Source organism: Argopecten irradians, chromosome 14 (genome assembly GCF_041381155.1).
Source record: "Argopecten irradians isolate NY chromosome 14, Ai_NY, whole genome shotgun sequence".
Lineage (NCBI taxonomy): Eukaryota > Metazoa > Mollusca > Bivalvia > Pectinida > Pectinidae > Argopecten > Argopecten irradians.
In genome coordinates, this window is record NC_091147.1 from 27,641,397 (window position 1) to 27,656,830 (window position 15,434).

The window sequence follows — 15,434 nt, forward strand, 5'->3', positions numbered from 1 at the left end:
CATTGAAGTCACTATTTTTTAATTTCATCGCGGTATGAAAGAAATTTTGTTTGCAAACTGTGTGATTCTCACAAAAGTTTGCAAACAAAATTTATTTCCTAACTCTATGAAGTTAAAAAATCGTTAAATCAATGCTTATAATTAATTTTTCAGACTACGTGATAACATAAAGTACGTTTAAAAACGGTTCAAGGATTCATATACGTCCTTGGTTTAAACGTACGACGTTCTTTTGATTTTTCAATGAACTATTTTTGCGCCATTCTCGGAATTTTTCTTCGTAGTATATTAAGAAAAAGAATTTGCCAATCAGAGAGTTGGATTTAGTATATTATTATTATATATTATTATTATATTTGCATATTACAGAGTTATCTGCCCTTGCGGGTAGGTACTGATTGTGACGTCATGTGTTTGCGATCGTAACGTCATACGTTTCGGAGAATTCGACGTGCGCTCACAAAATAATAACGTAACATTCGATACCTACCCGCAAGGGAGCTAACTCTGTAACATGCAAAGACGGAATACTTTAATGCAAACTCTTTACAAAGCATTAAACCTTGTGGAATCGGACAAACTTTTGCATTTAGTTGTTTCCTTTATGTACTTGTAACTGAAAGTTATGTTACACTTGGTCGTAAATGGTAGTTATTTTCATAATCATTGTAATGCAGCATCAAACTTTGCGATGAAGTAAGAATAAACACTATCTTAATTAATTTTTCTTTCATTTTACTTTAAGACATGCTTTGGAACGGAGTCATTTAACTGCATATAAAGAAAAAATAAGAGTCAATGGTTACTGCTAGAAACCAGTACATTATAAAAAAAATATTATATAAACGTATTACAACAAAATTTTACATTTGTGGCGGATCCAAAATGTACCGTATGTAGCTATATATGGAATGGTCCATGAATGTACGTTAGGGCCGAAATTATGTTTGAAGTATTTTGGTATTTTACGTCGCGCATAGACGTGAAACATTACTTTAAATTAATAAATCGATATATACTGTACCTAATATGTATGTCACGTTAATTTAGGACTATATTGTAATGTAAATTTATAATTATCAACTTTGTTGTACAAGTCAGGATTTTATGTGTGAATTGCCTCCCTTGATGCTCCCTAAATAATCAAACACCAAAAAATAACTCGTAATGAAAGATATGTTATAAGAATGTCACAACAGATAAAAAACATTAGAAATAAGATCAAACAAAGCTAAATCGCTGTAACTGTATAACTTATAAAAGGACCGATTTCACTTGGGTGTTCCTGGGCCGATTTTACGCTGGGCTGATTTCACCAATCAGACATTTAGTGTGGCCCCTACCGTGTTCCAAATCTTTTTCTTCTTATTCTTGCTTTCACATATATCATTTTCTATTTATTTGCGTATTTCTCTTGATGATTTGATTTAACATTTAATCGGTAAAATAAATATTAATTTAAGATAAAATTTGTTTGTAAACTATTTTTAACCAATCAAAGCTGACCACATCACTAACGGGACTACAAGATGGCGTCTTCCATGAAGGTAAAAACCGGCCTTTCGTTTTCTCTGTTATAAAAAACACATATTCACTTAAGTAAATAGGGGCTTGAATATTTGAAGTATTCTATAGAAGGAAATGAAGATAATGGTAATACTTTGAACGAATGTTAAGAAGACAGGTGCTCGGAATGACGTAAACTGGAGATTTGATTTTTCAGTTTATGCCACGCGTCGCACGTCATTATTTGTTTACAAACCGGAAGAAAAACCTTGATCGTGTTGTCATCCCAGGTGATGCGCGATTCTTCTATTCTTACATTCTGGAAGTAATGCCGTGGAATTCGTGTACATTAATAAAAGCTATATTCATGTACATGCATATGTGCAGAGAACAGTTATAGGCGCCATATTTTTTTTATACAGAATCCCGACACCTGTGGTACAGATGTGCTCCTACAGGTACACTCCTATGCTAACCACAAGCACTTAGCACTTGATTTCAATGGGATTTGAACTTAAGGGATGGAGAGCATACACTTATATGCCGAACATCTTAATTAATCACTAGATATGCTGCCCCTAATTGTAAGTTGAGAATCTGACTAATATTAAGATACATTTTCAAGGTTCAAACCCATTCACCCTCAATATTACACTGGTTACTATCACTGTCCTTATATCTACCACAGGAAGTATGGAGGATGAAACCTAGACTGGTTACTAGCTTATATATATGCATATACATGTGTAATAGTTGTTGGCTCATTGCAATTGGTGGCTAGGTAGCTCAATGATAGAATGTTGAAGGTTATATGCAGAAACCTTTTTTTTTTTGTATACAATATGTAACTTAAAAGTCCTAAGATCCTGATGGCTTTGAAAATGGTGTTCCTTGCATTCATTGGTAGCTCAGCAAGGCAATGTTTCATATGTACACTCTATTTCCAATCAATCTTTAATTTTAAGGGGTTTGTAACACATACTGATTTTCAGTATTTTAAAATGTCTATTGGCCTATAAATGTGTAGAAGAACATGACCAAATACACATATGATTCCTGTCAAGTGTCCCGACCAGGAATCGAACCGGGGTCACCGGCACGGAAATATTTGACTCTACCGACTGAACCAAAAAACATGCTCCGTCAGCTGAGTCAAAATGACAGTATTTAACACTATGTACAAACCACACCGACCCACTACTTTAACAAATGTATATCTAAAAGTTTGGTACAAGAAATACTGTAAGTGATTCAATAAAAACTCAGGGCATTTGAAAAGTTGAGAATATTGAGGGGTTGCTTAAGAAGTAGGTCTTTAAATGTAACAACATGAATATGCTTAAGAACAAAGTCACAAATCAATTTGCAAAGGAAATAAAATAACGAAACTTCATTCTGCATTCAAAAATGAAAGATTTAGAAATGAAGATAGGTAAGTGAACTAAGGCCTAAAAAATTGGGGATGGGAGAGCTTAGGGCATTTATTGAGTCAAATACTTTCCATTCACAAAATTCATGTTGCCAATGGTGATGATTACCTTGCTTTGTTTCTTTTTACAGATGTTGCTGTCAATAAGTTTAGTGTTGTCTCTTGTGTCAGTAGTGCAGAGTAATTCTAAGCCAATCACAGTGGCATTAAATGCCAAATGGAATTCAACACCTCTCTTGCTTGAAGCAAGGTAAATTTCTTATTTTCATCTGACCAAAAAAACAATTAAACTTTTGCAACTAAAGTTGGCACATGTTGCATATTATGAAATGTTGTCTGGCATGGCTGAATGATGGAGTCAGTAATTTGTCTCGAGATTTTTGTTCTTGATATAAAGGAAACATACTCTTTAATCCTTGATCAGTTTGCTTGGAAACTAGCTAAGTCAACTGTTGATTTAGACTATCAACAAATCTTCCTCATTCTTTACATTGAAACATTGTAATCGGAAATGTATAATTGCATGGGAGTTTCTTTGGATTACAAAATGTTAAAAAAGATGAGGAACATTGATTGACTTAATTATTACAGTGAGTACATTGCCAAAGAGAGTCCCGAATCCTTCTGGAGGTATGTCGGAGAGATTGCAAAATTAGACCCTAAAGCCACAGCATTAGGTAAGTACAGATTAATAGGGATGGATTTTTTTGACCTTTGACCTACTTTGGTGAAAAAGCTTTGCCTGAACTCTTATCTCCTATACATTATACCAGGTGCCTTGAATGTCTTTCTTGTTCTATAGGTAAGATAAAGCATATATGCAAAAACCAGGTCATAACTCATTATGACTTATATTTAGAACTTTGACAAACATATAAGAAAAGACTAGATGAGGCACTTTATATGGACATCATCCTTGTGTGTGTACTGTATTTAGGGTCCATTTAGGTTAGAGGAACAACTTCCTGGCATATTTTTCACATATTCTAGGGGACTTCAATTTGCCCAATTATCTTGATCATTTTCCCCTAGTGGGATTAGTGTTATTGGCCAATTCTCCTGTTAATTTCAGAAATTGAGGTGGGGACATTTATGGATACAAATTTAACTTATATTTCGTAGCCTTATACTCTATGTTATATCCGCAAATAATGAATGCATATGAATAAAGGAAAGAAAAAAATAACATTCAAACAATTTGAAGTAAGATAAGTGTGCATCTTAATTCCTTGAGATGTGTTTATTCAGCAGTATATACCAGTAGTCTACATCTGAATTATCTTTTAAAACCTACAGGTTAAGATTCTCCTGTCTTACTTCTAAGGATTCTTTTAATTACAAAAAATGATGAACAGATACTAACACAAGATTACTGCGTTTCTTTCAGAAACTGATGAAGGGAACTACCACATGATCCTGAAGTTTGCTGGAAAGGTTATTTCCCCTTCACAGGTCAAGTTACTTCAGCTTTCACTTTCCCTGAGAATTTACTCCCCAGCAGTGGAGACATTTCAACAGGTCAGTAGGTCAACCTTTAGCTATAGGGTTAAAGGTAATCAGTAGGTCAAATTTTAGGGTAAAAGGTCATTGCCATATTTTGTTGAGGTCAAGGTTGTATAGAAATAAGAATTATTTTGGTGATGTAGGGTCACTTTAAAGATACTAATTGGAGTCTCTACTGTCATGAGCATTGTTAAATCAATTCAAGACTTTGAATTCAAATACAATATTATATTCATGGTGTTGCTGATATTCTTTTAAATTTCAGCTGGCTGGTGAAGGGCCAGATGACTGTATTGCATTTGTAAACATTCATGGACAAACAACTTGTGACCCAGCTGAGGTGAAATCACTGGTAGAAAAAGCAGCAGATTTGTAAGTATTTAAGTGAAGTGTACACTTTAGTGAACTTGTTGGTTTTTGACATATTGTCATGATAATTCTGCAAATAAGAAACCTCCTTATGTTATAATCATCACCTATAAACTTTACATAAAAAATTGCTAATATTTGTGAAAAGCTGTCTCCAAGGTATTCACAAAACTAGAGTAATTTACAATATTATATACATTTAGTTTTTTAGACATCCCACTGTTCTGAGGAGCAGGACCAAAAAAGGTACCGTTATAATTTATAAAGGTTCTAATTCAAATGTATGGTATTTTTTGTTCTTTTTCTAGACCCAAGCCACCAGTGTTCAAGTTTGATCATACATTCCCTGGATCGGCTGATAATGGTATTGTCGTAGTACTGTATGCTGAAGTGGGGAATGAAGGCTTTCCAGAATTTCACAAACAACTACGAGAAATGGCAGAAAAGAAGGAGATTACCTACATACTACGACATTTTGTAAAGGTAGGCAGATAAAATGAACTCAGTATAAAGATAGACAGATAAAATGAACTCAGTATAAAGGTACAGAAAAATGAACTCAGTATAAGGTAGCAGAAAAATGAACTCAGTATAAGGTAGGCAGACAAAATGAACTCAGTATAGGTAGGCAATATGAACTCGTAAGGTAGGAGTAAATATCATATAAATATAGCAGATAAAATGAACTCAGTATAAGTAGCAGAAAATGAACTCAGTATAAGGTAGGCAGACAAAATGAACTCAGTATAAAGGTAGGCAGAAAAATGAACTCAGTATAAAGGTAGGCAGACAAAATGAACTCAGTATAAAAAATGAACTCATAAGGTATATAAGTAGGCAGACAAAATGAACTCAGTATAAAGGTAGGCAGACAAAATGAACTCAGTATAAGGTAGGCAGACAAATGAACTCAGTATAAGGTAGGCAGATAAATATGAACTCAGTATTACAGGTAGCAGACAAATGAACTCAGTATAAAGGTAGGCGGACATAAATTGAACTCCAGCATAAAGGTAGGCCAGATAAAATGAACTCAGTATAAAGGTAGGCAGATAAAATGAACTCAGTATAAAGGTAGGCAGATAAAATGAACTCAGTATAAGGTAGGCAGATAAAATGAACTTGGTATAAATATAGACATATAAAATGAACTCAATATAAAGGTAGGTAGATAAAATGAACTCAGTATAAAGGTAGGCAGACAAAATGAACTCAGTATAAAGGTAGGCAGACAAAATGAACTCAGTATAAAGGTAGGCAGATAAAATGAACTCAGTATAAAGGTAGGCAGATAAAATGAACTCAGTATAAAGGTAGGCAGATAAAATGAACTTGGTATAAATAGGTAGACAGATAAAATGAACTCAGTATAAAGGTAGGCAGATAAAATGAACTCAGTATAAAGGTAGGCAGATAAAAATGAACAAAAATGTCAGTAATAAGGTAGGCAGATAAAATGAACTCAGTATAAGGTAGGCAGAAAAATGAATCTGTATATAGACAGATAAAATGAACTCAATATAAAGGTAGGCAGATAAAATGAACTCAGTATAAAGGTAGGCAGAAAAATGAACGTATAAAGGTAGCAGAAAATGAACTCAGTATAAAGGTAGGCAGACAAAATGAACTCAGTAATACAAAAAGAACTCATATAAAGGTAGGCAGACAAAATGAACTCAGTATAAAGGTAGGCAGACAAAATGAACTCAGTATAAAGGTAGGCAGACAAAATGAACTCAGTATAAAGGTAGGCAGATAAAATGAACTCAGTATAAAGGTAGGCAGATAAAATGAACTCAGTATAAAGGTAGGCATCAACTACCGACACAAGCTCAACATCCTAATCCAGTCATACGAGAATCTTTTTAGCTCTTCCAGTCTTTACACTATCATATCAACATGTGACTCACAGACACAATCATATATGGCTTAAATGTCAGGTCATCAATTTTAATAAATTTGAACCTTATTCTCCTTCTTCACATGTATAGGCAGGGAATACTTATGGATACTGTCATAATGCCATCAGTCTGAGAATAATCAGATCCTGACGGGATCAATGCCTTCAGAGAGATCTGAGTCACTCTACATAATAGAACTTTTTTTTTATCTAATTAGATACCGGTAAACAATATAGGATTGCCGGAAGATGTAAACTCTGTGGCCTTTGGATTAGAAGCAATGAATATACTTGACGTGTATATCCTGATTTTGATTCGTTACAGGAGCCAGCTGAGGAAAAGACACGCCTTTCAGGTTACGGTGTGGAACTGGCTATAAAGAGCACAGAATACAAAGCCAAGGATGATACTAAAGTAGAAAGTATGGTTCACCGTCGGGGATGGGGCTAGGGGACAGATAGAGGGGTGGGGGAGGGTGACATGGGTGACATGGGGATGGGAGTGGGAGGTTGAACGTTCAAATCATATGATTCATAGGAACTCTGATCTGTTGTCAACTTTGGAATATTTTTGTTTCTTGATTATACCCCCTGCAATGAGAGTAGGAGGGAGAGGGGTATACTGGAATCTGGAGGGGGTGAGGGTGTATGTGTGATGGTCTAAACAATACAAACATAGAAGGTATGTATGGTCCACTATTAAGAATGGGACAAGGGAACAAAGGGAGAGGTAGGGAGGGTAGGGAGGGTAGGGAGGATGACATAGGGGGTAGGGTTTGAGTGGATGGGGGAATAAGGGTTTAAATGATACAAAAGGTGAAAGTATACCATATGGATCACTGTTAGTGTCGAGCCTAAGGAACAAAAGGTGGGGAGATCTGGGGATCCTTTTATTAAGTTCTCCGAGATTCATTAAACGTTGACTGCATTTTACAAAACATATTTGTACAAAACACTTACCCTGATGTATTATAACTGATTTAAAAGTGAAAATTTGATACATATCTTGGTACCTTATCATGATCTGGAGAGGGTATCATTAATGTATAGTTATCTCCCATGGTTTTCAGTATTGCCTGGTATTTGTCACTACATGTATTTTTCTCCCCTTGTTATCAATTTTGCATTACTAATACTGTATAATTGTCTCCCTTGTTTATAAGGCGGTGATGAAGCTGATGCTGAGGATGATGGTGAAGATGAGGTGCAAGGATTCATCTTTTCCAAACTTAGGTATTTAAACTTGTTTCAAAATCATTTCTTATACATTTGTATATGACAGTTTTTATATCAAAGTGTTAAAAATGAGGATAGTTTGAAAAAATATGTTGATGAGTAAATCTACATTGAATTATTTAAAATCAAGTTTCAGAAAAATTGTGAGTTTGCATGGCCTATCAGCAAATGTCACTTTGAGTGTAGAATACCAAAAGAATATCCCTGACATATACACATTGTAAGTTAGAAATATATATTATGAACATTTTGATGACCCTTCTGATTTTAGAGAGTTGCACCCTGACAATAAAGATGATTTAAAAGCCTTCAAAAATCATCTGGTTGCCTCCTCCACTGAATTAGCTGCTCTTAAAGTTTGGCAGTTACAAGGTGAGTGTGCTTTAAATTGGCAAACAAAGCTAAGAAACTCCTGTATATGATCCGAAATTTAAGAATATGAATTTGAAAATTACAGATACTGTAGCCAACTATTTGAATGCATCTGATTGGTTTTTTTTCGTAATTATCACAGTACAAACATTATCTCTACATGCACTTTGGCTGGTGAATGTTACATTATAGAAAATTTTCATTTGGAGAGGAAGAAGAAAGGAAAGTAGAAAAGATGAGAGATTGGCTTAAGCTGTATCTCTTTAATTCTCTCAATAATTGAAAGTTTTCTTCCTTGGTTAATTGTATTTCTAAATACACTTATACTGTTTTCTGCTTTTATTGCTTGTAATATATGCGTAAATTTATTTGAAATTCACTTTCCTCAGATCTTTTTTGATCTTTTGATTTCATTAAATGTTAAAAACTTATCTTTATATCAAAATACTCTCCCAGACTTGAGTCTGCAGGCCGGCCAGCATTTGATGAGCACCCATGAGTCTGAAGTCTTATCTGTCCTTACCGATGTTAGCCAGAACTTTCCTCAGAGAGCCAGGTGTGTATAACAATCAGTTTGGTAGGGATCTTCCTTCAATAATGGAAGGTGTTTGTAAGTCCCAAAGGGGACTATAGTGTTTACAGGAATCTACATTTCTATTTTACAGGACGCTAGTGAAGACTGTTCTTACAGAGGAATTCAAAAAAGAGCTGAAGAAGAATCAGCAGGTAAAGATATTGTTAATTAAGTCAGAAAAAAATAATTAAAAAATCTTTAAATTTTATCTTTAACTCATTGGTGAAGAGCAAACACTTAAAAATAATTATCATATTATCTAAAATAAATATCAAAGTTAAGGAAATTTCATTTTGTTCATATGGTGTTATAACGCCCTGGAAGAATATCAAATTATGACCTTGGTCTATGATCTTGGTTATTATTTAATTCTACCAGGGAGTTATTATACAAATATCAACCTGTTTTCAGGTGGATACGGTGATTTATCAACTCGAAGAAGTGATATTACCCGGGGCCAAAGGCAGAGGGTTATATCACTTTCAAGAGTTAATAAATCACCGTATCCACCTGCAAACAGGTCGATATCTGTTTTATTAAAACATAGTTGTGATGTCATCTATTGTTGTTTCTGTACTTATCTCCTGAATTATCGGATCATTACCTGTAACTGTCCTATATGTTACCTTTTACTGGCTTATAAGTGACGCTAATATAAGACAGTCACTTATCAGACAGTAAAAGGTAGCATATGGGACAGTTACACAATACGGGTGAGTATTTGTCTCCGGGCATAATCCCATAATTATGTTAACACACAACATACAACCTGCCGGAACATTCCATTATTTTTTAATCCAAATTACGAAAAAATCCCACACAATGAATATGAAAAGAATTTAGTTCTCTATTGATGCAATATTCAACACATCCACAGAATTTCTGTATATATCCCAGATCGAGATTTCCTCCTTATTTGAATTCACCATTTAACACTTATCTACAACATCAACTCCGGCCAGCCCGGATCCCGTTTCCACATTCAACTTATTTTGATATTGTTTCAACAATATTTCAGAATTTCACCTAAATCCCATTGGTTTGTTGAATGAAATTGCACATGGTATAAATAAATCCAAGATTGTCCCTAGGGAGGTCGAAATTTTAAATTCTCTGAATTCAATGGAAGCTGTGAGGGCACCGACTGTTTTGAACTGGCCTTTAAATCACTGTAATATGCGATCATTTTAGCAAGACCCTTCAAACAAACGCCTTAATTGCAAGTCTAGTTTCATATGTCATTTCTTTAGCACATCAGACATTGGACAGAAATGTCCTTTTAGTAATAAACATCTTTAAAACCACCTTATCATAACGCTTAAATTGATAATGTAATATCCCTCCATCACTGTTGGTGGACATGGTGAAAATGAATTTACAGATAGTTGTCAAACCCAAAAGCATGCTTCATGCATTCCGTTCATGAATGCTATTCATCACATATAACATAGGCAAAGGTAATTATATGATGCCATTGTATATATTGGATTGGTCATGGTTGAATGCACATTGCTAGAGTTACCTGAGCTCATAGACAAAGGCAAAAAAACTGGATTATATTAGAAATAAAAGTGTACTTAATTAACACAAAGACTTGTTATGTTTTAAGTTAGAGATAAGCCGAAAACTGTACAATATGTGGGAGAGAGAATAGACCTCGGCTCTGACGGGCCTCGATACAGTTCTCTCTCCAACATACTGTACAGTTTTCGGCTTATCTCCATAACTTATATGGCATTTACATCATGTAAACCATTTGACTATATATACAGTGTATATGTATTTCCTCTTCATGATTTTGAGAAGCTCTTCTCCCCGATACTCAATAGTCCTGTTGAATAATTTCGAAGAGAAAAATGAAGGTTGATATTATCAATTAAATAGAGGAAACACCACGTAATACAATAATTGAAAAATCTGACAAAAATGTACACACAAATATTGGCAGGGTCACATTGATTCCAGTAAACCTGCGGCTCCTTAATGCATCTCGATGAATGATGACGTCACAATAGATATTTGAAGTCACGGAAATTCCGTTTACGCTATATTTGGGTACAACCTGGACCCATTGGAATCTTATATCAACCTATGAAGTGATTGTGAGGTCATTTTACATAACGTCGCAATGCAAGATTTCTATGTTTGGGTACAACCTTGGGGTTTTGGAATCTTATATCAACCTGGGATGACATCACAATGTATAGTTAGGAATTTTCTGGTGTATATCGTGTTGTATCGTGGTGGAAAAGAGTAGTTTCAGCCAATCAGGAGCGATCAAAACACACAGCCATATAGTAAAACACCATATGGACCTCAGCAAATTTCCATAATTGATATGTATTTATAAAATATGACACCTAGCTGATGTCGAATATCATTAATATTTATATGTTCCTAAAACTAAATGGTGTTGGGTTTTGTTTTTATAGTATTTTGAGACAAACCATGCCCTGTCAGCGGGAGATTCAGCCATGTTTCTGAACGGTTTACCTGTGGATATGGAAGTGTATGACATCTACAGCCTGCTGGAGTTGATGAGATCAGAAACAAACCTGATGGAGGGTCTATACTCACTGGGCTTTAAGGTCAAATCACAATAAATGTAGCATCAGTAAAACCTGCTATAGTGGCAACCTCTGTATAAAGACCACCTGCTTAATAAGACCACCTTTGTAGGTTACTAAAGTGAATTTACATAAATGACCAATTTCAACACAATATTCAACCTGTATGTAAAGACCACCTGCTTATAAGACCACCTTTCTAGGTTACTAAATGATGAATTTCGACACAATTCAACCTCTCTATAAAGACCACCTGCTTAATAAGACGTCTTTCTAGGGTCTCAAATTACCAATTTCAGCATAATTCAACCTGTATGTAAAGACCACCTTTCTAGGCTACTAAATGACCAATTTCGACACAATTCAACCTGTGTATAAAGACCACCTGCTTTAATAATAAGAACACTTTCTAGGTCCCAAATGATGAATTTCAACACAGTTCAATCTGTGTATTAAAACCAATTGCTTTAATAATAAGGCCACTTTTCTTTTGGGTCTCAAATAATCAATTTTAACACAAATCATAGCAACCTGTGTATATATAAAGACCACCTAGTTATATACCATTTTCTCTGTCCCTTGAGTGGTCTTTATGCAGAAAAGTTTATTTTACTTCGGATCAGATATAAGCAATGCAATACAATTAAGATATTGATACTGTTGTGTGGTTGTGTAATGCACCAAAACCAGCGTTCACACATTGTGTGCACACAGCACAGACATTGTGCGTTGAGTGGTACAGATAGTTATATAAAATATAAACTTTATTTATTTTACATACAGACAATTAGCTTGAAGATTAATGAGCTATACGATGCTTTTATATTACAGGGTCCTGAGGTGAACCAGATTCTGAGGTTGGACCTGAGCAGTGACTCAGAGAACTTTGCACTTGATTTCAGACACAAGGCTGTTTCTGTAAGTAGATCAAGGTCATGCTTTTTGTTTTCACCATCAATTTTCATTATTGACTGGTATTGCCTTTGATTTAGAAGAGTCTTCAGAGGTAAATGAGTCAACTGGATTATTTTCTCTTTCTAACAGTAAATGTGCCCTCACTTGATATTAATAATGTGTAGCATTTGACGCACTAGGTCCGTTTGTTTCGAAAAACTCAAGCCTTATTATTAATGTTTCTTAGCTTTCTACTGTTAAAACTTAATCTAATTAATGACCTTTAATTTGCAGTACCTAAATGACCTTGAGACAGACCGTAAATACAAAAACTGGCCAAGCAGTGTACAGGATATCTTGCGACCAACCTTTCCAGGCATGCTCAGACATGTTGCAAAGAATTTCTTCCACATGGTGAGTACAAGAAGCTATGTCCATTTATTTCAAAAATACAAATGCAAGGTTTTACAAATTTAAATGACCCAGTGTTCCAAAATGGGAATTTTGATTGTAGCTAAAGATGTTTCACCACTGACAAATGGTATTTAATATTATGGTTTGTGTTAATTAGCCATATATATATATAAACACGATTGAACACAAAATGTTGTTCAAATGATGGGTATCATTTATGCTCTGTTGGCACTGGAGCAGCTTTTAAAACTAATGAGATTTAATTTTAAAACCATCTCAATTCGAACTCACAATACTACCTCTTTGAACATTACTGGTTGTATTGTATTTATTGAAGGGTTTTATGAATATGGCTAAATGAAATAAATTTCTTTTAGGTTTTTGTTGTGGATCCTATGGAGAAGAACAGTAGAGAATTGCTGAAGATGGCCGAGGCTTTTTTGGTGCACAGTGCCCCTGTACGGATCGGTATAGTACTGGTTGTTGACCCTGACCGTGAGGTGACAGGTTATGATGATCCTGGAGTCGCCATGTCGCGAGCGTTTGATTATCTGATGCGGGAGGAGAGCGCTGATAGGGCCATCTCTTTTATCACAGATGTAAGATTTCTAAAATTACTATATTTGAACATATAGTGCACATGTTGGGTAAAAAAATAAAAAGTGAAGGGATGCTTACATTAATAGGACTGAATCTGGGCTGACATTTTACAAAATTATTTCACAGAGTAAATCATTAATCAATTCACGAAAGAAATAAAATAGAGAAATTTAAAGTTGTGCATTTAAGTCAATTTTATTGACTTTGAGGCCTTGAAATTTAAGTCAATTTTATTGACTTTGAGGCCTTGAAAATGGGGAAGGGCGCTTATAGGGTCAGTATCGTAGCACTTTTATGTCTTTTTAGATTAGCTTCCTATGGTTTCAAAAGTGAAAAGTCACATGTATTCTCAGCCTATTAGATTTGCCTTTAAATTAGTTATAGTGTATGAAAAATTATATGTTTGCATTGATTTGCCAAAAAAAAAAGTTGTCAGATCTCTTTTTAACTCATAATTGGTGAAGAGTAAAAGAATATTAAAAAAAAAATATGAAAGACGCTTTGTATTGATGAAACGTTCATTGGTATAAATTTGTTAGGTGAATTAATGACATAGTTTGTACAATGATATACTTCATATTACTGATAGATATGAATTTATATTAGGGGCGTGTACATTTTGTATTGATAGGTGTACGAGAAAGCCCAGTCTAAGGAACTAACTGCTGATATGGTTGTGAAAGAATTCAGCCGTTCTTATTCCGACGCTGAAGAGGGAACAGTTTTTGGGGAGGATGAAGACTACAATATCCTCAGAAAGGTACATGTTAGTTATGATTTTTTCATGTATTTTTTCAAATCATTAAACACTAAATGGGACTAATTCTTGTATCACATGGTACCTGATAACCTTTTGTGCTGGACTATTGTTTCTATTGGTGAAGGAATGATGTCAAAAGATAATATATCCTGCACTAACGTTATTTCAGCAGGGAGGATTTGAAAGAGTAATGGTCAATCACCATTTGAGATAGCAGTCCTGCACAAACTTTATCAGGTATCACGTGGTATGTGAATGCATGATGTCATATCTGTCCCATCTGGTCTCAAATTAAAGATTATTGAAAGTCTATACACAGTAAAACAAGGTTATAACAAAAATCTGAAATCACTTTGTTATAAACATAATTTGTGATACAAAATTTATGTTACATACATGTTATAGGCACATTGACGGGGAATGAAAACTACTATGTTATATACAACTATGAATTTCATGTATGTTAGTTATGAACATATTTAACTGTATACTGTAGAAATGAGTATGATCTATTATTACAGATTTGTTGATATTGTTTATTTAGGCTGGCAATGATTTTGTATCCAAATCGGGCCTGAAAGACCTGCCCCAGGTCCTAATGAATGGAGTGCCAATGGATAAGAAACATCTGACTGAGGAAGCGTTCGAGGAAGGCGTAGTGTCATCAATCATCGCCCACACGCCAGCCATACAGAAAGCCGTGTACCAGGGAACTCTCCATGACTTTGTTAATGTTCAGGAATGGCTAATGGAACGTGACAACGTTCTCCCTCGTCTGAACTCCAGGGTCTTGTCACCAGAGAAAAAATCACTAGATTTCACTGTCAGGCTAGGTGAGTAAAATTTTACTCATTCACCCCTGAAGACATAGTTAGGCTCTTCTGAATCAAAGACTAGACCAGTTCAAATAGAATTTCAGGGGTTGAATGAATTTATTTGATTTTGATATCATTGTTTAAAAAATAATATGCATTTTTTAGTAATTTTAAGAGCTTTATGCAATGCAAGAATTTCTCATAGACCAACTAATTTATGATTTTAATTAGACTAATTGATTTCATGATTTTGATTACTACAATAGACACTATTATCAAGAGCACCTTGATTGTACAACTTAAAACTGTTATCAAATTAAATATTTTTATTTCTGTTTTCAGAAGCAGGTGTGTACGATGATGTTGACAAATTCAGAAATCTGAACTCCAAAGCCATGACATCAGTGATGACACAAAATATGAAATATTTAACAAGAAAAGGTAAGATTATCATTATATGACATTAGAAATTCATTTTTTATGCAAAGATGAGAA

The 15,434-nt window shown here is 34.6% G+C and overlaps 2 protein-coding genes across 2 annotated transcripts in view; one reads left to right on the plus strand and one right to left on the minus strand.

The window, feature by feature from the left end:
* LOC138306926 (uncharacterized) overlaps window positions 1–15,434 on the minus strand; it is a 119,672-nt gene that overhangs the window by 103,976 nt on the left and 262 nt on the right. The window lies entirely within an intron of this gene.
* LOC138306927 (UDP-glucose:glycoprotein glucosyltransferase 1-like) overlaps window positions 1,506–15,434 on the plus strand; it is a 33,523-nt gene continuing 19,594 nt past the window's right edge. Inside the window, exons 1-18 of the mRNA XM_069247499.1 lie at window positions 1,506–1,547; window positions 3,067–3,185; window positions 3,527–3,612; window positions 4,323–4,453; window positions 4,704–4,810; window positions 5,116–5,290; window positions 7,033–7,129; window positions 7,871–7,940; window positions 8,215–8,315; window positions 8,772–8,871; window positions 8,981–9,041; window positions 11,322–11,477; window positions 12,288–12,374; window positions 12,645–12,764; window positions 13,142–13,363; window positions 13,996–14,124; window positions 14,669–14,957; window positions 15,282–15,380. Of these exons, the coding sequence (XP_069103600.1) occupies window positions 1,530–1,547; window positions 3,067–3,185; window positions 3,527–3,612; window positions 4,323–4,453; window positions 4,704–4,810; window positions 5,116–5,290; window positions 7,033–7,129; window positions 7,871–7,940; window positions 8,215–8,315; window positions 8,772–8,871; window positions 8,981–9,041; window positions 11,322–11,477; window positions 12,288–12,374; window positions 12,645–12,764; window positions 13,142–13,363; window positions 13,996–14,124; window positions 14,669–14,957; window positions 15,282–15,380 (2,167 nt within the window). The 5' untranslated portion in view covers window positions 1,506–1,529. The remainder of the gene's footprint in view (window positions 1,548–3,066; window positions 3,186–3,526; window positions 3,613–4,322; window positions 4,454–4,703; window positions 4,811–5,115; window positions 5,291–7,032; window positions 7,130–7,870; window positions 7,941–8,214; window positions 8,316–8,771; window positions 8,872–8,980; window positions 9,042–11,321; window positions 11,478–12,287; window positions 12,375–12,644; window positions 12,765–13,141; window positions 13,364–13,995; window positions 14,125–14,668; window positions 14,958–15,281; window positions 15,381–15,434) is intronic.